Source organism: Parus major, chromosome 1A (genome assembly GCF_001522545.3).
Source record: "Parus major isolate Abel chromosome 1A, Parus_major1.1, whole genome shotgun sequence".
NCBI lineage: Eukaryota > Metazoa > Chordata > Aves > Passeriformes > Paridae > Parus > Parus major.
This window is the reverse complement of record NC_031773.1, coordinates 29,141,282-29,165,929: the sequence shown is the minus strand read 5'-3', so window position 1 is coordinate 29,165,929 and position 24,648 is coordinate 29,141,282. Positions and strand designations below refer to the sequence as shown.

Below are 24,648 nucleotides of genomic sequence, written 5' to 3'. Positions count from 1 at the left end.
CACTGCTTAGACTCAGTGGGAATCACAGATAGACATGGATATTTGTGGTATTTGAAAGGAAATTACCTCTAATCTTGATTATTATTTATTTAATCAGGTTCAAAAAATGCATCATAAGTAATTTTCACAGCTGTTGCTGATTTGTTAGTACATCTGTCCCCAAATCTCCCCGCTGTTTTCTTTATGGTTTGCAGTCTTATTTTCCTTTGTTTAAAGAAATGTTTTTCTCTCCCCTATTGTTACATGAAACAGCCACATGAGCAACAGTGCAGCAAGGAGGCTGCCCATACCCGCAGCCCTGTCAAGTGTGCAAAAGCAAACAGGCTCAAGCAGAGCTCAGCTGCCTCCCCCAGCTCCCCCAGCAGCTCTGCTCCCTTACCCTAGCAATGGCATAGGATAACTTGTTGCCAAACTTCTGCTGAGAACAGCCTTAATGCATTGAAGACACCTATTCTTGATCGTATGCCTTAGAGGGAAAGCCTGTTTCCCTCATTAGATCAACTGATGAAATGGAAAACACAGGGAGCTTTCAGACTCAAAGTCCATTCAACCAGTCTAGGACCAAAAATTTGTTCATTTTTCCAGCTATGTACTAGGTTTAAATCAAGATAGGGCCTCTGGCTCCAAACCTTGCACCTCTTAATCTTTGGATTGCACTACTTTTGGCATTGTATGGCATGGCTGGCCTTACAATCAGTTGTCTTCTCATGGGAATGTAGAACTGAGGGAGACAGAGCTTATTTTGTTAAACTATTTGTCTGAGTCTATATTGGAACTCAGATTTCTTTTTTTTTAGGTGGGGGAGGAACTCTGAAACCAGCACATCACAGCCGGTGCTGGCAGCAAGCAAGCAGAAGGCCTGGTCACAGTGGAGCAGGGTTGAGTTCCCACAGGTTGTCACCCAGCCTGAGCTAAAGCAGTCTGAGTGCTCCACAGGAAACTCTAAGAATTAGAAATTACATCCCCTCACTTGCCCTCCTGCCTTCACAGTCAGGCCAGTCTCAGGGCTTTAATCACAAAGCCTACATGGGTGGGAGAGCCGAGAGTTAACTGTGGGTTTTAATTGTGTGTGTTTTAATTGGATAAAATTCTACTGTAAATTCTGCAGTATAACAGGCACATCATAGACAATAAAATACTTCTGCAAAGGCCTATATTGCCATTCACTGAATAACATTTGTCACTGGACATATATCTCCTCAGCTGAAATTACATTAAATATTTCAACTGGGAAACTAAGGCACAGGTCAAACAGCCCCTTTGAAAGCACATAGTTCGGACCATGTCCAGAGAGGCATTGCAAGATGTAGCTCTGTTGTCACAGAGATAAAATCAATGTGGGAGCAAATAGGTATTTCTCCCAGAACTTATTTTCCAGGCTCATTGTTATTGTGCTACTGCAAGTTTAATGCATGTGCATTATTCAAAAATCCAGACTGTCAAATGAAAGTGTGATCAAGCCTGGGTGAAGCATTCTGAGGATAAGCATTTTGAAATAGGGCTAAGCTCAGAGAGCAAATAGCTCTGGTAACTGAGATGTTTGCCCTCAGTGTGCTCCAATAAACTGATTTACCTTTCTACTTTTTTCCCCTTTTTTTTTTAAAAGAGCTGACGCAAGTTTGTCAAAGGGAGTTGTTGGGTGTAGCAGCTGTTGATTGGTTCATCCCATACACTCCCATTTGTCTTTAAATCACTGTTCAACTGCTCTAGGTTGCATATGAGTAAACTTTTTCTTGCAGGTGGAATTCCTAAAAGATATAACCTGGCTAACAAGTGAGGAAAGGAACCTGCTCAGCTCAGAGGTAGACTTCTTTTCTTTATAAAATTTTATCAATGTATTTCAGACACTAGCCACATCTTCAGAAACTGGGAATTATAAATTTAATTAATCTGTAAATGTAAGTACAATATGAAGGATGGGCTCCTTAAGATTTACTGACATGGTAATTTGTGCTGGCAAATATCTCTGATATTTCTTCAGGAATGAAATGTAGTCTTCTCTTTTGTACAGAAAATCAAAACCTAAGCAACCATGGAAGCAGCAAAAGTATTCAAAATTGCCCAGTCAATTAAGAAATGAATGATTGCTTCCCTTTGCAGCCCTTGGCTATCTTCTAATAATTTTTTTTCCAGTCTCTTGAGTTACTTGGCTAATATTTCTTTAAACAAATTAATGTGGGAAAGTGGGCTTTGCATTTTATTTGTTTATTTCACAGCTGAAACATTTATTTCATTTTGAAATAGCCACATAGATAATAATTTTATAAAGTCACTGTCATGAAGACAAAGGATCTGGCAAAATCTGCTAAATTGGATACCATGGCAGAGATTACAAATATTGATATTGCAAAACCCATGAAAGTGTTAGTCATATCTATGACCCGGCATTATTTGTCCAGTGGTTGTCCATTCGCCTAATGTTCTAACTGCAGACTGGACAGAAATCAATAACATTGTGAAATCAGATGCCAAAAATTTCATCATTTTCCGAATCATTGCTGAAAACTATTACTTAATAAATTATGCAGAGCAGTAGCCTATACTTGAAGAGGAAAAATAGTTTTATAGAGATAAATAACTGTCCTCTAATAATAGGTGAATTTTTTTTTTCAATGGATATTTCCATTTTAATACTATACTTCAGGAAAAATCTTTTCTGTTCATCCAAATGCTACAAGAGGCAGCAAAACCATCACTTTATTGAAGGCAAGTGTGAGGAAAGCTGGAAATCCAAGAGGTTTCTCTTCTATGTTTAGGTATCAAAATCATAACTCTGAAGCAGAAAGCATTAAATCCCAGGGAAGCTGAAGCAGATGAACTTTGGTGTTTCTCCTCCAATATTACAGGCAAAGCTTCTGGCAGGACCCAGGCCTGCCCAACCTTGGTAGCTGTGCTTTCATGCCATCCCTGTCCTGGTTCCTGGCCGTGCCCCCAGGAGCAGCACAAACCCCTGGAGGGTGAAACTGAGCGCCCAATGCCCGTGCATCCCCCTTTATTGAAATATCTTGTAATGACTCCAGAAGTACGGGGTCACACCGTGTCCCCCTCAGGTGAAGAAGTGACAGCTCTGCCTCTTCTATGTTACCTGTGGGGAGAACATGCTACCAGTGCCTGTACAGCTCCCAAACACCTCAGTATCTGCAGCACTAGGAACCTGAAGATATGGATTGCCACCAAGGACTAGCTCTGCCAAGTTCTACCAAAGTTCAAAGGCACCGTTGGTCATAATCACAGTTTATTAGTGTTTGCAGGATTCAAATCTAATAGCAAGCCTCATTTATGGGTCTCATTCTCCCCATGTTTATGCCAATGGCTTTCTGCTTATGGTTTGCAAACCTCTGGAGTTCTACCAACCTCTCCCTAAAAAGTTACAGCTGCAAGAAAGCAGCTTCTCGACAGACTTAATTATGCCACCTAAGGCTTTGTACTGTCACCAGAAGACTTTTAGGAATTCACAGATTGAAAACAATAAAATAAAACAGAAAATCACTGTTTTATGCAGTAATTCCACAACCTCTTGGGGTGATGTCCATAAATCGGATGACTTCTGTAAATGTTTGACAGGGCAATGTCCAGATAATTCTTATGCTGTAACATGTATTTTCAGTCCATTTTTCCAAATTGTTTGCTGTGCTGCACAAGCTTTCATCCTCAGCTTAATCTTTGTGCGGCTTAACTCCTGGCAACATTTTGTTTACTTTTCCTCCATTTCCCATCTCTTTGAAGATCTGTATTTTTTGGACTGCCACTTCTGGAAAATATATTTCTCCAAAAACAGTTAGGCAGTGCACACAGGGGAGGTTTTACTCTTTACCAGAACAGGGATAAGCACAGATAGAATTGTTTGCCTGACTTCGACACCACAGATTAAAAATAAGCATCAAGAATTGGAAAAACTCTCTTTCTCAGACAGGGCAGTGTCTGCATTTGAAGATGGTTCTGTGAATGAAACCACAGTTGTTAGGGCTCTGTTGGGGGTGGAGGGGTGAGGAGGGAGTGTTATTGGGTTTTTATCTCATGGAGTTATTCATATCCTGAGTGGACAGGGTCCCCCAGGCGCTGGAATGTGAGTGCCAGCAGCTCTGCCCTGAGTCACTCATCCCCTCACACACACAAACACTCTGTGAGGCAGTAGAAAGAATTAAAGCCAGCCGCTCTCTCTGGTAGGGAACTTCTTAATGCACTGTGATATTGCTTCTCCTTTTCAGTTATCTGGTCTGGGTGAATGCTTTTAGTAAGAAGCAAGGAATTTCACATTAATTTCTGGCCTGGAGTCAATTTTAACCTCCAGGACTGGTATTTAAAGTTTATATTTGCATTTTAAACGCATGCACTCTGACATCTTGCCACTACAGATATGTTTGTAGATGTTCTTAAGGGTAGCATATGATCACTACCAGGGGATAATGAAGGTCTGGTCATTGAGCTGGACCTGTACACCCACAAAAGCAAACCCAGGAGAAAGGCTATTAAATAATTACAGATTTAGTGTTGCAAGACTTAGAAATTATTTGTTGCAGTGTTTTCTGATATTTTTATTATGGAGCACCGAGCTGCATTTGGCATGTCATATTTATGAAAATGGTCTTGAATCTGTCCAGTGTGCCTGATTTCAAGACAGTAGGTAAATGGCCAGGAAACTGTAACTCTGGCCCTAAGCATGTGCTCTCTGCTCACTCCCTTCACTGGTGTCCCCTCAGCTGTGGAATGGAAATATAGAATACATCAAGGAATATCTTTGGGAAAAAAGAAGAATTGTAGAACTGCAACATTTTTTTGCATAGTGTTTTCCTCTTGAAAATGATAATAAATGAATTCACATGTGTATTTACATATGAGTCTGTGGCACACAGCTGCTGAAATCCCAGAGGTGAAGCTCTCTTTGCAGATTTGGGTCATACAGTTTCATTTGGCCCATACATGAAATAAAGAGTTGAGCATTTATTCATAAGATTTTTAAAAGCCAAGAATTTTTCTCATGAGATAAAGATAATCAGTCTAATATTTACATAATAATCATGTGTGAGACAGAGCTTCCAGTGATGGGACAAGTAACAATTAAACACTTAAAAACAGCAACTGGCCCTCCAGAATTGCACCTCCTAGTTATCAAAAAATGATCATACAGAGATGCTCATCTCTGTCAGATCCCAGTGAAAGGGACAAACCTACAAAACTTTTAAATCTGTGATAACATTAGTCTTACAATAAATGTGAAAGCCAGCTATACTCTTGTTTTTATCAGAAAGCATTTCTGCATCACCCTCTCTTAGAACTCAAAAGCAGCAGTTCAGGAAATTATTTTCTGCTGGCTTTGTATTTTTTCCAGATGCTGGATATCCACTGTGCATCTGTTGGCCTCTGCACCCTTTACCATTTGACGGGAGACAGGGGAACCAAGTGCTGGCATATAAAGAGACTTTTATGCTTGCCCAGAATTTTCCCAGTCCACAACAGTTTCCCCTCTTAATGCTACTACAAAGATCAAACACAAGCCAAACAATTCACACTGGTTTATCTAATTTGAAGAAAACTCTAATGAGTTCTGTTGTGTTTTGTTTGCAGAACAGAGTGTTCTGGCAGTGCCTGCATGATAGAGAGGACCTGCAAGCAGACGGCACAGTGCTGTTTACCCTGAAGAAGCGAGTGTGTGTGCTGGAAAGCGCTGACCATCCTAATGGACCGCATGGAGCTGCAAAAAGTCAACATCCAACCTGATGACCAGAGCAACAGTGGGGAAAGCCTCGAAGACAACTACACAGGGCCGGCTGATTCGGAAAAGGCTGCAATTAGCAGGTAAGCATTTAGTCTTCTCTAAGGCTAGAAAACAGGAATCAATAAACTATCTTCACTAACGGCATCTGGGAAGTTTTCCCAGAGCCTGACCGTCCCTGCTCTGCGCTCTGGAGGACAGTGTGCCTGGAACAGCAAGGCAGCCCAGGTCCCCCCTTGCCTGCCACCACCTGGACAGGCACCTGCAGGCTCCCAGCACAGAGCACCCCTTGGCAATTTCCAGCTACTCCAGTGGGATAGTGCATGTGTAAATTAATGCACTCTCAGAGCAGTTCAGCCTGAGCATGAGGGGGAATGCTCCCCGGGGCAAGGTATGGAGGGCAGCAGGGACAACCAACAGAACCCACTGTAACACTAACACCTGTGTGGCTGGAAAAAGATGTCTCAAAACCAGCCATCAGTCTCTAGCTCTCAGCTTCCTGCACCTTGCAGCACGTATCTCCAACACGGCAAGGCCCTTTGTTCCCCAGACATGAAGTATGTATTCAGTTTTAACGTGTTACTGGCAGTACGGATCTGCTTTCCAACATCTGCAAACAAATGGAATTTGAAGATTACTGGGCCTAAAACTAAATTTCAAATCAAAGCAAAGATCTACTAAATGTGCCATTGGAGATGAGAACTTTGCAGGAGAACAGAGCTTTTTTCTGAAGGATTTTTAAATATTCATAGCAATGTCAAAGGAAAGTTTCCACTGATGACAAAAGGCACTAATCAAATAAAATGTGTCATGAGCTTTATCTAATGTTTTCTTATTTTTCTTTGTGTTCAGTCCCTTTGCTAGTGATGATGCAGAAAGTCAGAAGTTCCTTACAAATGGCTATCTGGATAAAAAGAAATTGGAAGACTATAATGAAGAATATGTAAGTTTTACTTGTTATGAATGAATGAATGAATGAATGAGTGAATGAATGAATGAATGAATGAATGATGATTGATTCCAAAGTAGATCTGATTGACCTGAATTTTTTCTAAAAGTGTCAGTAAGTAAAATTACTCTGGAGCTTGGCCAGCATAATCTTGGCTTTCAAAGAATAAACACATTTTCTAACAGTTAGTGCAGCAAACCCCTTCTGCTGTCTTACAAGTAAAACTGAGTCTTTCCTTCACAAGTGATCAGAAAAATTTCTCAGGGCACACTTTAACTTCAGTAACACCTCCATGTAATCTCAGCTGAGATGGGTAGACAGAGTGGGATTGCACCCATTTTCCTGACAGGACATTGGGCTCAGAAGGACTTTGCTGTTCTTACAGCCGGGTAGATCTGTGCCTTAGTGCATACAAGCTTGAATTTGTAGTTTCCAGCATCAGTGATGATGTTCCAGCATCAGAAATTAATCTACATACAGCTGCATTTCTTTAAAGAAAGGGCATTATTGTTTTGGCTTTATGATGCTGAGCATTGCATGGTCAGCATACCACCAACTCTCTAGACAACTCCACATGCAAGCAAAAGCGTGGCACCAGTTCCTGGGGCGTGCATGTGGATCTCTTTCTGCTGAGGATTTAATGTTACTCAATTTTTAGTGAATTTGATGAAATGAAAGGCATTATTTTATCAGTTGTGTTGTAGATTTTATCAAGGAAAAATCAAAAATATTATTTGTGATTGTAAACTAAAACTAAGAGCCATGTTTCATTTTCTTTTCCACTTGGTGTCAGTTGTAACTCACACACCATCTCCTCTCTCCTAGGTTTTGTCCTCTTCCATTCTTCTGCTTCCTGTCCTAGCCACACAGCTCTCCTTTCTTTCCCCCCCCAGACACATTTTTAGTTCCCCAAAGAAAAAAGCACAATCTACTTGGAGACAAATTCAATAATCTGTTGTATTCATTTCTTTTTATTTTTTTTTTTTTAATTTAAAAATCAATAACTGAGAAGTCTATTTGATAACAGCATGAATTTCCATAGAGGCTGGCCAGTGTACATACAGTACATACAGTGTACATACAGCCAGTGTAACTGTGTCACCTCAGTCACCTCTCAGGAATGTAAACCTTCTCCTCACTGAGAATGAAGGAGTGGGAAGAGGCAAACACTACCAGCACAGCTCTCTTTGGGGGTTAAGATACTCTGGTGGCAAGCGCCTCTGGGCTTGGGAACCTTGAAAAAGCTGCACCTCTAGGGATCAAGGGAGCAGTACAGGGAATACAGCAATGAGGATAATAAGCCAGCCATGCTCAGTGAAACACAAATGAATTGCCATTTTCTGTTCTTGTGCCCAACAGCACAGTGGCAGAACTTCCTTTGGAATGTCCTCGTTCAACCTCAGCAATGCCATTATGGGCAGCGGCATCTTAGGGCTCTCCTATGCCATGGCCAACACAGGAATTATCCTTTTCATGTAAGTACATAAAAAAAGAAGCAAATAGAATATAAGCAAGGGGCTGGAGCTGAAGTTTTTATGGTTAGAGAGGAATGTTAAGCTTGATTTGTTAGCTGAAGATTCTTGTAAGATCCTCTGTAATGAAAGCACTCCAGCTTTACCACAAGGAACCATCCACTGCTGAAAATCCTTTTATTTTTTAATATTTTAGACATCTTTTGTGTTAGTAATACAACTGTGAATTGATACTGTGCAATCAAAAAACAGAAGAACAGCATGCTGGTCCTAAAACAAGGTTGATCTTGCCAGTTGATTATGGAAATCCATCAAGAGAATTAAACCACACATAAATATGTTTGCATCACCCCAATTATCTAACCACTATGTAGAAATGGAAGAAGAGTATTCGATATAATCTGAAATGGCAACATGCTTTGAGTGCAAAGGCATTCACAGATTAAAGCTGTTGCTTCAAGTCTGTCTGTACCCAATGTGCACAAAGGACAGCATTGGTCTGTGACTGACAGAAAGTACCCACACAGAATGGGTTTCAAGAGACAGTAACATAGAGCCATGGGAAGTTTTTCAATTGATGGCTAACATCCAGCTCCTCTTAATGATACAAACTGTATCAAAAATAAATTTGGGGAGTGTTTTTATTAACTGATTTTAACTGAAGCCTTCATTTAACCTCCCATGAGACTGGAATAAACCATGATATTACTGCGTGACAATAAGCCATCTTTTGACATTACTGAAATCTAGCATGTTTTTATAGAGTTTCTTGCGTGTGAGGACTGTGTAAATATGACAGCAACAGCATTTGAAATGTTACATGTGGCTTCCAGTTGCTAAGAAACATCTCCTGTTTTGCCAAAGTAATTTTTAACTGAAAGTTAATTGTAGATTCAAATGCTGTTCTGTATAAACGCTTCATAACACCTGCACTCAACTGGTTTAGATATAGTATTTGCAGAGCAAAAAATGGAAGCCAGTTCTTAAATTGACAAAATTTTCAGCGTCAAAAAAATGTAGGATTTTTTTCTCCTGCAACTTTCTCTGAGAACTTGTACTAACTGCTATATTCATAAATAATCACTGGAAAGAAAACTGTGATATGTTAAGCCTCACTAACAGGAAAAATATTACCTTTATAATATCTTTATTTTGAAACTCTGCTTATACAGACTGGTGGCTAAAAATTCTCATACAAGTCTAATAACATCAGCTCTGTTGGCAGTGCTAAAGTAGGGAGTAATGCTAAAGCAAAAAAAAAAAGGTACCTCACTTTCTTTACTATGCTATTTCCATACTTCCTGCATGAGAACATTCTCTCTTCTGGAAGAAAGTTTTATTTAAAAGTACAGACTTGTGTGTAGATAATATTGTTACCGCCACAGCAGTTATCTACTTGTCTGAAGTTCCTCTGTTTTCACATATCATGATGTTAGTGTTAGTGGGACAGAAATATCCCGTCTACTAAATGGAAACTATTGGAAATGAATTCTAATTTAGATTATGCTGGCAGCATCGTCTATTTTTTTGTAATTTACTGTTCTCATGTTGCCCAAGTGCTTTCATGCTGGAAGGTGTTCTACAGGGTAAAGGCAAATAGAAGGCTCATAAAACTCAGAAGTTCCCCAAAAGTTCCTATTGCATCCTTCCCACAAGGGAGGTTTACAGTGGCACAGAACCTGCACCACAGGAACACTTCTGCTGCCCAGCATGATTTAGCAAGTGCAACCAGGAGGACTTTGGTTTATCCCACCTCATGTGTCAGGACACGGAGGTCATGTCTCTGACCAGCAGCTGTATGGGCACCCCTGATCAGGGAGGGTGCCACCTCAGCAGGATGCACTGTCACCTCAGACATGATCCCCCCTTACTGTATTGCATGAGCCCACAAAAGGAGACAGCCCTGCCCATACGAAGGTGGTAACACTGTCTCTCTTGAATGGGAAAACTTCAGAGGAAATTGATGGTCTGGTGGTAATCTCCCAGCCCCTCTGCTCCTAGACCGTAATCATTTACAAACTTGGCTGTCAGTGTCTCCTATATCTACCAAACCACGTGCTCAGTGGAGTGGACTGTGCAGGCACAACCTTCTGCTCAGCCATGGGATAAAGTGCATCCATATTTTCTATCTCTGTCATGTTATCATTGCATTCTCTTCCTCACCAGCACCTGGGCAGGCTGATGATAAGATGGTTATGGTAATAAGATGTGCTGCCCACAGTGCTGTGCCCTGAAAATGTCATACAAAGATACATTTTTCACAAGCAGTTTACAAGAGGGAGATAGCTGAAATCACATAGGAGGCACCTGTTGTGTGGAAGGAACATGGCAGTAATCAGAATTACTGAAATCAGGTAGTGGTACGTTCAAGAAGACCAGGACTACGAGCTACCAGTGCTCCAAGAGCAGGCTTTTCAGTGTTGTGCTTTAACATTATGCAAGATTTCTAATGTACTTACACAGCAGGCAACTAACCTGCACAGTGATATGGCAGAAGTCAAATATAGTAGCCAGACAAGAGGTAGCATGGAAGTTGTCCCAGTCACAATTTGGTTTTGGGGCTTCATATTTGTGGGGTTTTTTTGACAGTTCTGATTAAAGACAGATTTGGAAATGAGAGGTCAGTGGGCAGGTGAGAGTCCAAAGACAAGATTCTTGCATAGAAATTTGCTTACTTTAGTGGAATCATGTCTTGTTAAGATATAAGATTCTGTCCTTGTGGACTAGCATAGAACTGGCTCTTACTGGACTTAAACAAGCCTTCAGGAACTTTTAGAGTGTATAAAGTGCAACTGTACTCACAAGTAAGCTACAGCTGGCACTTAGCTCTGCATTTAGCACTGGGAGACCAAAGAATAAACTTGCTAAAAACTATTTACTACTTGAACTTCATGACAACGAACAAGCGTATGTTCAAATCCACCGAGTGTCTCTAATGTCCTGCTTAGGATTCTGATTTCTGCTTTGCCTTGCAGAGTTTTGCTGCTCAGCGTAGCAATATTGTCACTCTACTCGGTCCACCTTTTACTGAAGATATCTAAAGAAGGAGGTAGGAGGCTGTGATTGAAAGAGAGTCTGTATTGCATGCATGTATTTTACTTTGGAATACAATTGATACAATTTATCAAATATGTCCAATGTAGAGGCCCACGTTTCTTTTTTGGTTTTGGTTTTGTTTGGGTTTTTTTTCAGGATCGTTAATATATGAAAAACTGGGAGCAAAAGCATTTGGCTGGCCTGGGAAGTGTGGTGTTTTCATTTCAGTCACAATGCAGAATATTGGAGGTAAGAGATGAGAGTTTTCCAGATTCCAATGCTCTTCCTACAGAACACAAGTGATTTCTTTCTCTCCTCTGTCTGGTTAAATGGCATCAAAGATGAGCCAGACACAGTATACATTGTATTGTAAAGATGAAGGATATGAGGAATTCATCTCACTTTTTTCAGCTACCTGACACTTCTGTGTATGATGAAAGACAGCTGCCTGGGATCTCTCCATGGCCAGTGAAGAGGCTTCAATGATGGCTAAAGTGGACTGACTGACTGTCCTCAAGCAACTGGCCATTCTCTTAATTGAGTATGGCTCAGACTGTTCCTAGCATCTAGCTAAAGCATCTGCTTCAACTTAGAAAAGATTAGTTTGACCTAAAAGGAGCAGCACAGGGTTCTGACTTCTCCATAAAATGCTCTTCAGTAGTTCATTTTTCATCTGAATTCTCTCCTTCAAATAACAGTTGGGTTGTGTTATTCCTATAATGTGTGCTTAAAGTAATTTTTGAATGTAATTTTTGAATGTACTCATCCACAAAGAAACTTCCTGTGAAATATCTGTCAAGTAACCTCCATCCTCACAGAACAGGAGACTTACCAATATAAACAGTAGAGATAGACTGTACAGTCATTCAACAAAGCTTTTTTCCTTTACTATCCTGGAAGAAGCCTTTTAGGAAGCTGAGGAACACCAGGTCAGAAAGCAAAAGGGAGTGTAATTTTTTTACAGATTCCTTAAGGTATTTTGGTACCTAAGAGGCAACTGAAATTTAAATTAAATATGCCAATCTCCATCAATAGATGAATTCTGTCCTGTTATAGCAACTTTGCTACACAAACAGAGGTAGTTCACATCTCTGTACTGCAAAAGACTTTTTAATTTTGTTCATAAAAGGTGTTATTCTATGGCATTCCTTCCCTTTCTCAAGCCTGGATATAAAATCTGTTGAATTCAGAAATGAAGTATGCTTCTCTATTAAAGAGGAATAGCTGTTCCTCTAGCTCTTGTCTGGATTGATCCATAGGTCTCCAGAGACCTCTCTGTAACAAAGGTAAAACAAATGAAAAAAGCATTATTTCTGGCAGCACATTTTAAATGAGAAGTCGACTCTTACATCAGGGAACTTGACAGCTAGTTGATTTCTCTATATATCAGAAAGATACTGGAAGAAGGAAATTAAAAGTAGGAAGGATAAGGTAGCTAAGGAGATCCTGAGGTAGTAACAAGTAAAGTTATTACAGAATGGGTATGGATAGCATCCATTGAAAAAAACCCGCATATATAACAAAAAAGCAAAAGGAAAATTAAAGAGTGATTTAAGTATGCTATAAATTCAGTGGTAACTGTATTGTATTCTAATGCAGAATGCTAGATGTCATGCTCGTAGCAATACAAAGGATTTAGTTAGTTAGTTAGTTACACTGTTATTTAAAAAAAAAAACTCATTTATCTACTTTAGCAAAAACTTTTCTCTTTTTTGGAACTCAATTTGTCTCTGAAGGTGTTTGTTTTCTTTGGTTTTTTTTTCCAGCAATGTCAAGCTACCTCTTTATTATTAAATATGAACTTCCTGAAGTCATCAGAGCATTTATGAAACTTGAGGAGAATTCTGGGTAGGTGCCTTTTCCCAGCCTGAACCTAAGATGATAAATTTTCACTTTGATGTCAATGATGATTGTTTTCATTTTTATTCTTCCTCTTTAGAGAATGGTACCTTAATGGGAACTACCTCGTCATACTTGTAACAGTCGTGATTATTCTTCCCCTCTCCCTCCTCAAAAGCTTAGGTAAGCTTAATGCCCTGCTTAAGCTCATTTCTTACTCCTGTTAGGATTGTGCATTTATATGTAACTGAACCATTTTGTTCTGTTTTGTTCTGTTTTTCTTGCTGCACAGGTTATCTTGGTTATACGAGTGGGTTTTCGCTGACGTGTATGGTTTTCTTTGTCAGTGTGGTAGGTGACTGTTTGGGTATTGTCTCCAGCCAAATACAGACTCTGTAAACCTTAAACACTTTTATACTTCATACTATGACAATTTAATATGGATGTTAGAATAGCCCCTGCAAGTGAATCAAATCAACATCCTATTTCTGAATGAAGTCAGAATAAAAAAAAAAATCAGTTTAAAACACACCTGAGAATAAAAAATAAAGCAAGAAAACACCAGAGGTAGAGTAACAACAAATATTTGCAGAAGAAGCAGAATTGGTAGCTTCCTCTCTTTCTCAGTGTCTTTTTATGCTGCTGTTGGAATACCACAGGTGTGGAACCTCCTATAGTGACACTCTTCTGATAACATTGTCTACTTTTTTTGTAGGTGATCTTCAAGAAATCCCAAATACCTTGTCCTCTTCCCATCATGGACCACGGGGTTGAAAACTGGACCACCACCAATAGCACAGTGCCAATGCACCTGGTCATGTTATCAAATGGGTCACTCAGCTCTGGTGTGAATTTCATGATGGATAACACAGCTGGGCACTTCCCAAGCCTTGAGGAGCCAAAAGATACCTCCCCGAAAAGCGGTGTAGAGTACGAAGCGCACAGCGACAATAGTGACAAGTGCCAGCCAAAATACTTTGTGTTCAACTCACGGGTAAGGGAGATTCTGTAGAATTTGTCTTCTTACCACAGCTAACTGCTGCCTGCCAAAAGTCAGAGGTGCAGCCCTGACCATTCTTACTAATGGGAGCTTTATTTTACAGACTGCCTATGCAATACCCATCCTGGCATTTGCATTCGTATGCCACCCTGAGGTGCTACCAATATACAGTGAACTCAAAGAGTAAGGTTCTTAAATTTTGTCCGATACTTCCAGTTAACCATTGATAAAGATCACTTTCTACATGTTGTCCCTTGATTGCTGGTGTGTAAACACCCACATGATAATGATTTATTGTTTTCCACAGTAAGCAGATTTTAGCTGTGCTTTGATCTTCTAGTCAGATATCGGTGACAGAGAACCACTGTCCTCTGATCAATATTACTTAGTAAAGGAAGAATCTGGACAGCCCTTCAAATGATCTGAAGTACACTGGGGAACTTGGTTGCACTAAAAACAGCTAATTGTGGTTTCTAATATTACCTGAATGTGTTCTGTGTCAGTTGCTGCTTACTCTTAAAGTTTCTTGGGATGCCATTGGTTTGGGTGTCTTAGTCTCCTCACTCAGCCTGTTTTGCTTTACAAACATCAAAAATCAAATACACTTGCTTAAAGCAGCACAGAGTTGATAGCTGGGAAGGGCTAATAGAAGGCATTTTGTTGAACAGCAAAAACTGCATTACAGGAGGGTGTGTTGCAAAACTCAAGGAGGCTAAGAACCATTACCTTCAATTTCAGTAGGTTTAACCTCAGAAGCAATAAAAATTCTCGTATGACTTGGGAAAATGCTTGCAGGTCCTATAAGATGAAGATTTTCTTTAACCAAAGGATTTATGAAGAAAGAATGTGATCTGCAAGGGGTTCTTGAGCCTGCAGAACAGCCCTATGTAGATATAAGGGTATGTTCATAAAGAGATGGCTGAAAACTCTTGTCTATCATTATTAACAGACCTGTAATTCTAGTCCCTTCATTTTTTTAGTCTGATATATACCACTTGAGATTGACATTTAATAAATAATGATATACAAAATAATGTGGCACATTTTTATGTTGCCACAGAGAAAGCACTAGAAATACAGTTTGAACACATTTTATAAATCTGTGCTACTCTGCACAGAGATGTAAAGTATCATGAGCTCTATGTAACCAACACATTTGCTACGAACTTACTATCCAGCAAGGGAATGTCAGAGAGCTAAGACACATCAGAGCACTTCTTGTACAAATAGAGGCTTTATAGGACTGTCATTCTCTTTCTTTTGTACTTCAGTCGCTCCCGAAAGCGGATGCAGAATGTCTCAAATATCTCCATCACTGGCATGCTTATCATGTATCTTCTGGCTGCCCTCTTCGGATACCTCACCTTCTATGGTAGGTCAAAACCCTGTTCTCAGAAGACTTTTCCCTCACTTTTTACTCCAGGCAATCTGGTTCTATCACAAAGACTCAAGTATTAATGCATTTTCTGGGGGCTGAATCCTAGATTAAGTAACATTCAATTATAATACAGTGTGTAACATTCTGAATGAACTGTGGGACTTATCCAACTGTCAGGCCACGAGTTCCTCACCTGTGAGAGATTCAGAGGCACCTACTAGGGGGACTAGTTTTGTTTCCTTGACTTTGTGAACTCGGACAAGAAGCTGCTGAAAACTTGACTCTTGGCAAAGGCCGAGGGTACTAAAAATACTCTAGCACTAAACAATTTTACATGACACTATTAAGTGCTATCCAATCTGTCTCTGACGCCACTAGTTCAGTTTCATCTATGCTGAAAAACAGGTGCAAATCATTCTAGTGTAAAAAAAATCTGGATGAGCTAAACTAACTGATAGGCAAACAGAGTAGTCCCTCTATTAGCACACCATTTTGTGCAAACGCCACCTCTTTTTACCTTGTTAGTTCCTCCATACAGCAGAGAAATGAATGATACAGCACAATCTGCTCCCTATCACTGGGGCAAGAGGGCTCTGTTTGAGAGCTGGGACATCTGGGAGAGGTAAAAAGGAGCTGTTACCAGTACAGTGAGTTGTTTCATGTCTCGGAAATTATTTTTACTTCAGGTTCTACATCCACTTAATGACTTTCTCAAAGTCATCTCAAAGATACTAGAGTACAAAGCATCACCTTAGAGCTGTATTACTCTCATCATCTCTGAATGATGGACTTGTATCAGTCACAGTGGGAAAATTCCTCTTTCATGTCTAGCCCATAACTTGTATCTAATGTATTTTATGACAGCAGCTGGGATAAAGTTAATCTTATCTCTTTTCTGGCTACAGTATAAAGATCCTTCTAAATGTGCAAGGCAGCACTTAAGTGATTTAACTCCTTTCTGTTTCCTTTTCGTAGGGGAAGTTGAAGATGAGCTACTTCATACATACACTAAAGTGTACACCTTCGACACCCTTCTGCTGTCAGTGCGCCTGGCAGTGCTGGTGGCTGTAACCCTGACCGTGCCCCTTGTCCTTTTCCCTGTAAGTAACAGAGCTGAAATCAGGGCTAACCCATATACAGTGACTGAATGGGATCAGCACAGACAGATTTTAACACTGAAAAAAAGTAAGCCCAAGCTTTTCATTTAGAGAGGTTTGGTTTTTTTTTTCCTCTCATATGCAGTTTCACCAGAGCATGGGCCTAAGGCAGTTAGGGTTGCAAAATTTGAAAGACTGAAATAAATCAGTCTTTATAAATAAATCAGGAATGACTTCTCTGTCTCTCTCTGGCTCTTTCTGTACTATATTTATCAGAGCAGTGCTAAGTATTCCAAAGTCTTGGAGATATACTGGAACCACTTATGAGATTTCCTAATACAGACAAGGCACCTACTATAGCATCCAAACTTAGGACAAGCACATGGAACTCAGGCCCCACATTGTGCAGGACTCCCATACTGGGCTGCCAAAGTACAGGGACAGAGTGCTCACCTTACAGGCTTGAGTCTATGGACAGCTGAGGAAACTAAATGCCAGAAAAAAAGACATGAAAGAGCTGAATAGTCAGTCATCTGAGCAAAACTTGGAGCTTCTGTGTGCTCTTCACTGGGAAAAAACATAAGAACCACAGTAGCAGAGACAGAAAGGCACAGCTAAAGAAATTGCTCTGCAGAGGGACCGATCCTCCTCAGGGATCAATCTCCCCTAGTGAGCAGAACTCCAGGCTTCTGAATATGTAAGACTGTGCCTCATGTCTTCCCTGAGCTGCCATGCAGCAGAGGAGAAAATAGCTGATCCTCATCACTTGCTTTTGGGAGGCTGGTGTGTCACTGGTACAGCATGTACAAGCCCAGCATCGTGCTGCTGGAGGGCTCCCAGCAAACTGCATCACACCAAGCACTCCCATCTGAGTAACCCAGGGGTCCTGCTGCTCCCTTGTCCTGGATGCAGCACACGCTCTGCGTAGGTACTGCTTCCAGGCCAGCTGACAAATGCCTAAGAACAGTGATCACTGTTCAATGTTGTCTACTAAATAAAAAATTTAAAAGTTCAGGTATAAAGCACCCAGAGTAGTCAGTCCCTCAAGTCTGAGAGCTCCAGTGCCCTGCCTTAAATGTCAAGCTTAAACACCAAGTACACATCAAGTTAAACAACGTGTTCAAACCAGTGGCTAAATGTTTAAATTAATCTTAACAAATTGATCAGTCTTCATGGGAAAACAAGCTAATGGCATTGCAAAAGCCTGTCTGTCAGGTGTAGCATTTTGAGTTTTTAGATTTCTGTATAATCACTTTTATATTTGAATAGTTAGAAGTTACATACCACAGCACTGATTGTTCCATCAGAAGAACTCCTGAGAAAATACGATTTGCTTGGAAACCAGAATATCAAAGAGCTTTACACATTCTATCAGGACAACCAGCTCAGCAGGTCTTATTACTTCAAATAAGCAGTATAATCGTATCAACTATTTATTTTTTTTTATGAATCATCCCATTTGTATTTTCTTAAAGTAGTCAGTCTTTTATTTTTTTAAAAAAAAGTAATTGCATTGCCAAAAAAAATAAATTAAGTATAGATCTACATACCATAAGTCACTGTAAAACTTCAGTTTGATACCTTCTTTTTAAGGACCGTGTCATGAAAAGGAATAATGCACAATATGCTGACAGTAAATTCACAGGAATGCAGGCAGAAGTTTTTTTCTGTAGTAAACCTGTTTTACACCAACTCAAAAACTGGACAAAATATTTTCAGTCTGCCTCCCTCTTCCTAATATTAGTTTATGTCAACCTGAAAAACATGAAAAACAAAACTCTTGGTGTTTACTACACTGAGAGAACCCCATATATTTATTCAACTGCCAAACTCACACAGAGGCAGTTTTATATTATCTTAAAATAACCAAACAGAAGTGCATTTGGAGCTTTTTTGAGTGTAAAAATATTTTTTTCAGTTTCTAAATATCAACTTTTAAGTTAATTGTGGTACTTGAGAATAACATTATCTCCAGTCACCAAATGGATTTGCTTTTGACCTTTTTTCTACTTACCATCTTTTATGCTGTAAAAGCAAAAAAAAATCCATGGTGTGTGAGAAAGTGAGTGAAGCAAAAAAGGATCTTCTGCAAAAGGTTTTAGGATTATAATTTCCAAGTTGCATTGAAAAATATGCTTTTATTTTCAGATATGTATATGTATATATTTAATGATTAATCAAAACAGCTTCCTCTATGTCTCAGAAAAGTAGATGACAGAATTCTTGTGGGCTTTTCGTCAGGTTCAGGAATACAGCAATTCATATTTCACACATACTCTTCTTTTTGCCTGCTGATTAGTACTTATAGTGAGGGTTCTTTGAGGATTTTTTTTGCTGATATAAGCATCTTTCAGTTGAACAGATTTCATGTCCCTGATTTTACACCCTATTTACTTGACTTTCTCCTACACTGCAAATATTTGTGTTTCTGCATTAAACTGTGAACCTAGTTCTCAAAAACCTACATCAGAGTGAGATTACATTATGGGAATCAAAGACTGAAAACACATATTTTCAGTCAGAACTTCTCACAGCAGAAGTAACTAATATAGATCATTTTTTTTAAGTGACAGCAAAGATAAATTGTTGTTTTACTTTCCCTGCTGTTTCTCATCTTGCAGATCCGTTCATCTATTAGTGCGTTGCTGTTTCCGAAAAGGCCGTTCAGCTGGATAAGACATTTCCTGATTGCAGCAGTAATTTTGGCTTTTAATAATCTGCTTGTAATTTTTGTCCCAACTATTAAAGACATTTTTGGATTTATCGGTAGGTTTCATAAATACTTTTTGTTGGCTTGTTATCGCGCTTTTATCCTTTCTACAACATATTTACATTTATGGACTGAAGGTCAATCTCTGCTTGGGTGTTACAGTAGAGTAATATGAACATAGATTGAAGTTATAGGGGATTTCCAAACAGCTGACAGACAAAGCTACAGGCTACTTAGCTTTGTTGTTATTTTGCATGAGGCACAAGGAATTCAATAACCCTATATAAAAACTGGTAAGGAATTCCCATTTTGACAAAAAGGGAATTAAATATATGTGGAGGAGAGGAAAATCACCTTCGGTTTTCAAGCACCTATAGCATGAAAAAATGTGTTGACTTCCAAACTATTGTGCTATAAAAAGAAGAAAAGTGACACATTTCTTCTGACATTAACAGTTCTCTCCCTACTACTTTCTTTTGGTCAGTTTTGGCCACTGACCAAAGAGGTCCATGAAGAGCCTCCATGCTCTGAAGTGCTTGAGGACTCAGGGATGCAGATGCCCTTGAGAAAGGCATCTTTCCCTCCATGGGGGTTCTGCAGCTGGTGTGCTCCTCCCTGCCTTTTGTACCCAGGGCTTCATGCTAGATTCTGCTGAGCAGAGAGGAGTAGGCACTTTTTAGGCACAGATCATCCACTCTCTTTTCAATACCTGCTTTCCAGAGTCATCCCACCCTGGGAATGTCTATTTGTCCTTGCTTCACCAAGCATGGACGTGCAGACATCTCCACCACAGGCAGCCACACCACTTGGAAAAAACCCTCCCAGGAACAAGTGTCTTTTCGGGCTCCAAGCACCCAAATAAGTGTTTGGACAGCTCTCCATGAATGCTGTCTACACAGAGAGCCCTTTGTACAGCTGGTCTCAGAATGGAAACTGCCTCCTCACAGGCTCTCTCTTGCAGGTGCACCACTCTGCTTTTCTGTCAAATGGTGCAGCACTCAGCTCTGCTCTCTCTTCCAGGAGCCTCTTCTGCTACAATGTTGATTTTCATCCTTCCTGGTGCCTTCTACCTGCGAATTGTTAAGAAGGAACCCCTGAGGTCTCCCCAGAAGATTGGGGTAAGAGGACTGGGGGCAGTTGCAAAAGGAAGGGTGGGAGGGTGTGGAGAGTGACCTCTGCTCTTCACTATTACTCAGACCTTTGACTTGCAACATTTGGCACTTGCTCCTAAATGGTAGTGTCTCACTCAAAATACAATTTGGGCAGTAGGATTCATCTAAGGCTTCTCAAGACAAAGCCTTTAGTGCCCTACTGCTCCTGACAATATCCTACGTGTTTAGGATAAAAAGTGTCTTAAACCTCTATAGAAAGGGACTTACTTAATCCAATCTAAACTCCAATTAACACCTGCATTTGCATAAATAGAGCCAAGACAGTCTATAAGAAGCTGTTGGTTCATGCTAGAAGACCAGCTGTGGATTAACAGGAAGATTTGAGGTCAAGGTTAAGAAGGAAGTGGTACTGCAGAGATAAATCAGTGATAGTGAGTTCTTCTCTGAGATAGGTCCACACACCTATACGATACATATATGACAGTCTATCATTTATGCACAGCATGTGTCCGTATGTCATGCTGGACTGCCACTGCAATACCTTTCATCCCAAACATCAATAACTGTCTGCACATTTAACTATCATGGAGGAAATGTTCTTTGAAAATGTAATTAGTAAAGTTATTGATGAAATATATATATATATTTCACATAATGTAAGCAGATGGGTATATATACATCTATATATATATATATATATACACTCACAAAAGTTATGTGAGTTAACTGATACATACTTTGAGTGTAAAAGAAATGTATTATGATGAAATTATTTCTATAGTGTCTTTTGTAGCTGTTAGAGTAGAGAGACTATGAATATTTTTTCATGTGTCTTTGTTGACTCTTCATGTTGATGTTTTAGGCACATCTAGAAATTCACACTGCACTGAAATCACATACAATATTCATCTTTGTTTCACAAGACAGAGGATTATTAAGTATGGACAGATTATGGCAAACTAAAGCTCCACTAAAGCAAAGGGTGACTACAAGCATCTGAATCACTTGAATGTATACAGAAATACTGTCAGATAAGAGATATGGGCTTACCTGTTTGTCTAATAAGGATTAAGCAGATTAACTCTGAAGTTGTTCTTAATGTCAGAGACTATGTTCATGGACTGAAAATTGGTCATTTTTTAAAGATAAAAAAACAAAATTGGTTTTTTGTTATATTTTTTATTATTGTTCACAGTACCAAAGTAGGTTGTTTTCAGATCTAGCTGTGTAAGGTCCATCTCTCTTGAACTGAAATTCACACAGAATGAACTTTGATTCTTTTATCCCTGTACAACATTACTTGGGCTTTAGTCACACAGAATAAGCCAAACTCAGGCCATGAGGATTACACTAATGTAAATCCAGTGGGGCAATCAGTGAGCTACCACCTGCTCAGTCACTTGCTTTATTAATTGAATTTCATTTTCCAATTGCAGGCTCTTATTTTCCTCATAGCTGGCATAATCTTCATGATTGTGAGTATGACTCTTATTGTAATGGACTGGATTTACAATCCCCCAAGTTCAAGACATCATTAACCTGTGAAGACAACCCACTGCCTTTTATAATATAAATATTTGTATTGTGTGCTCTGAAGAACATCTAAATGGGATTGTTATTCCTAGCTAGTAACTGCAGTACTTTGAAGACAGTTTCTGGTAAGGTCACAAGAACCCAATGGAGTCTACAACATCCTTGTCAATAAGGATAGTTATTTATGCATTAGGAATCTGAGCTTAGCATTTCTGGCCAGGTGAAATGAAAAGTGTGGTGTGAATCCATTCTGTTTTCAAAACCAAAATAACTTTGTACATAATCCTCAAAAATAGCTTGGTGTCACCCCCTTCAAAATCTCCCATGATGTAACCGCAGTTCCTAGAGCCTTGGAAAGGTAATGGCCAGAAACCAGCCAGTGCCTTGTTTTCCATCTGAAGATCATGGGAGTGGCTGCCCAGGTCCAAGAGAAAGGGTATGGTTTCTGGAGGGGATCTGGAAGGTGATTCCTCCCTGCCTGATTGACTGACCTGCCTATCAGAAAAACAGTGGCTTTGGCAAGCCAGTGGACAAAGATGAGTGTTAGATTTGTTGCCCAGATTCGTCACCCAGCTGTTGTACAGAATAAAGCTCTCTGATTCTCTGTTGGAGCACATGCTTGAAGAACAGTGGAGTATTTTCATTTTGTTTTTAAAGATGCCTGTGCTGGAAATATCAGTCATTTCTGCTGTAGGGGTTTTTTTGTTCTTTAATTTTTAATTATTGTGAGAGCTTACATCACTGAACAAGTTGTATCCTCCATAAAAACTTGTCTTCCACTTTCACAAGAATTTAAGGAGACCACAAGGTGTGACAAAGCACCCTATCCAGTATTGTTCAGTACTTGTGTATTTGATAAATGTTCAGTGCAGGAAACTGTAATTTGCTATATATAAAAATATATGTATTTATGTACATAATTTTTTGTTTTCCTCTCGTCATAAAAATGTTACCCTGTGGTACATGATTTTTGATTTTTTTTTTAATGTGTCACTCTGTTTTCGTAGCCACACACTTATTGTTTTGAAGGAAACATATTGAATTGGTGGGTTTGTAAAAGGTTCATTTTTATTCACCAGTGGTTGAAATAAACCTGTAGCAAGCCCTAACATCTACCTGTGTAAAAACACATTCATATGTTTATTACTTACATTATAATAAATCTCGAGATGTTTTTGTCTTGAGAATTTTTAATGCATGTCTTAAAGTTTTGTGTTATCATTATACACCACAAATTTGAATTAGATGCTCAATAGCTGTATGCATTCATCAGCATTCAACAACATCCTGTCTAGTTAAGTTATGCAAGGCTAACAGCATTACTGGCAATCTCAAGTGTATCATACTACACAGCTGTGCAAGACAGGAAAAAAAGGGCTTCGTTCCATGTTATATTCATGCTTAATCAGCAGTCAAATCATGAATTGGGCTGTGTTGTGGAGTACTCACTACATATGTTCTCTGCATACACCAAGGAAAATCAGCCAGAGAGATCTTGCTGACTCCTCTCAGCAGAGAGAATGAGTGGGAAGGTGGAACTGTTGGGTTTGCCACACTTACACAAATCCAAGCTCATGTAATTGGAGTTTTCATTTTCTGACTTAGAAATCTGTTGAGTACACACCTGTGAATTCAGAAGGCTGTGAAGCACTCTAAAGTTGTCTCTGCTCTCACCTTGCCTTCACACAAATTCTGTTTGTGTGTCTATATGTGTATATCTTTTGTACACTTACAGATTAGCTGGAAAGAAATATCAAATATATATTCCATGTCAAATGCTACCTTTCTGAGCAGTATTATCTGCCCACTTGAGTACTGTGTCCTTAACATACGGGATAACAATTCCTCATGAACGTTAAGTCTGGCTTTGTAATTTTTAAAGAAAACAGTGTCGATAATATTTTTCTCTATTTTAAGCAGACTAATACAAAAAAAATGTTGCTTTATTACTGAAGAAACCTTCAGCATGGACTAGAATTAATAGTAAAACACCACCATACCTCTCTTCCTGTTATCATTACTGAGAGTTATATGAAATTGTAACTGCATCTTTACTTCAGTGTAAAAACACATATTGTGATTACAGCTGAGTGTAGAGACTTAGGAATTCCTGTACTCCACTGAAAATATATAGATGACCTCAAGAAAAGTAACAGAACTATGGAACAATGGCATAAGTCACTGCCTTTTTATGGCAAAAAAAGACAGAGGTAGAGGGGCTGTAAAATGTCAAGTTTTTGAGTTAAAATATATTGGTCACAGTGATATGCAGGTGCTGCAAACTCTGGGATTAAAGACAGTATTGCTCACTAACTATTAGCACTGCTGCGAATGTTGGATGTTGGAGTTTTTTATTCATTTTTAATGCTGACAACAGTCTTGGTGAGGATTTTTATTATTCGACCATCCATTAATGTATAATAAATGATTTTTTGAAGACTGCAGATTATTCTTCACCTTCTTTAGTTCTAGCAGAAGAAGAATTTTAGTTTGAAAACCAAGCAGAGTCAGGATGGCAGCCTTAACACAGGTATTGCTAAAACTTCATTCCCTTTTAAGAGAGAAATTTGTGTATCCATGTATTCACAGATGAGCAAGATGGCAGCTCCTTCATACAATAGCCTTTGGCATTCCCTGTTTTCTGTCTATTCATGGCTCTGCATTGATGTCATCGGGTATGGTGAATGGCTGGTGTTAAAAGTGGGGTAATCTGTGAGATATTGAATGCCCTCATTCTTTGGATTAGCTGGGACACAGGGTAGAGCAACTAAATATAGTATGGGAGTATATATATCACTGACTATAGAAT

The 24,648-nt window shown here is 39.4% G+C and overlaps 1 protein-coding gene across 1 annotated transcript; it reads left to right on the top strand.

Moving 5' to 3' along the window:
• The first annotated feature begins 1,695 nt into the window (after window positions 1-1,695).
• SLC38A4 (solute carrier family 38 member 4) lies at window positions 1,696-24,283 on the top strand. Its single transcript, XM_015628994.2, has 16 exons — window positions 1,696-1,802; window positions 5,566-5,796; window positions 6,566-6,656; window positions 8,022-8,137; window positions 11,110-11,183; window positions 11,327-11,419; window positions 12,937-13,018; window positions 13,110-13,192; window positions 13,302-13,360; window positions 13,725-14,003; window positions 14,113-14,192; window positions 15,281-15,381; window positions 16,363-16,487; window positions 19,106-19,250; window positions 20,215-20,312; window positions 21,743-24,283. Exons 2-16 carry the CDS (start codon window positions 5,678-5,680, stop codon window positions 21,842-21,844), a joined length of 1,647 nt encoding a protein of 548 aa, XP_015484480.1. The 5' UTR covers window positions 1,696-1,802; window positions 5,566-5,677; the 3' UTR covers window positions 21,845-24,283.
• Window positions 24,284-24,648: the final 365 nt, after the last annotated feature.

What these genes read in the sequence shown, in the direction of transcription:
- SLC38A4 (XM_015628994.2), top strand. Translation starts at nt 5,678, where the DNA reads ATGGACCGCATGGAGCTGCAAAAAGTCAACATCCAACCTGATGACCAG. An exon ending in GAAAAGGCTGCAATTAGCAG is followed by an intron (nt 5,797 to 6,565) that starts GTAAGCATTTAG and finishes CTTTGTGTTCAG; the next exon opens with TCCCTTTGCTAGTGATGATG. An exon ending in ACTTTGTGTTCAACTCACGG is followed by an intron (nt 14,004 to 14,112) that starts GTAAGGGAGATT and finishes TTTATTTTACAG; the next exon opens with ACTGCCTATGCAATACCCAT.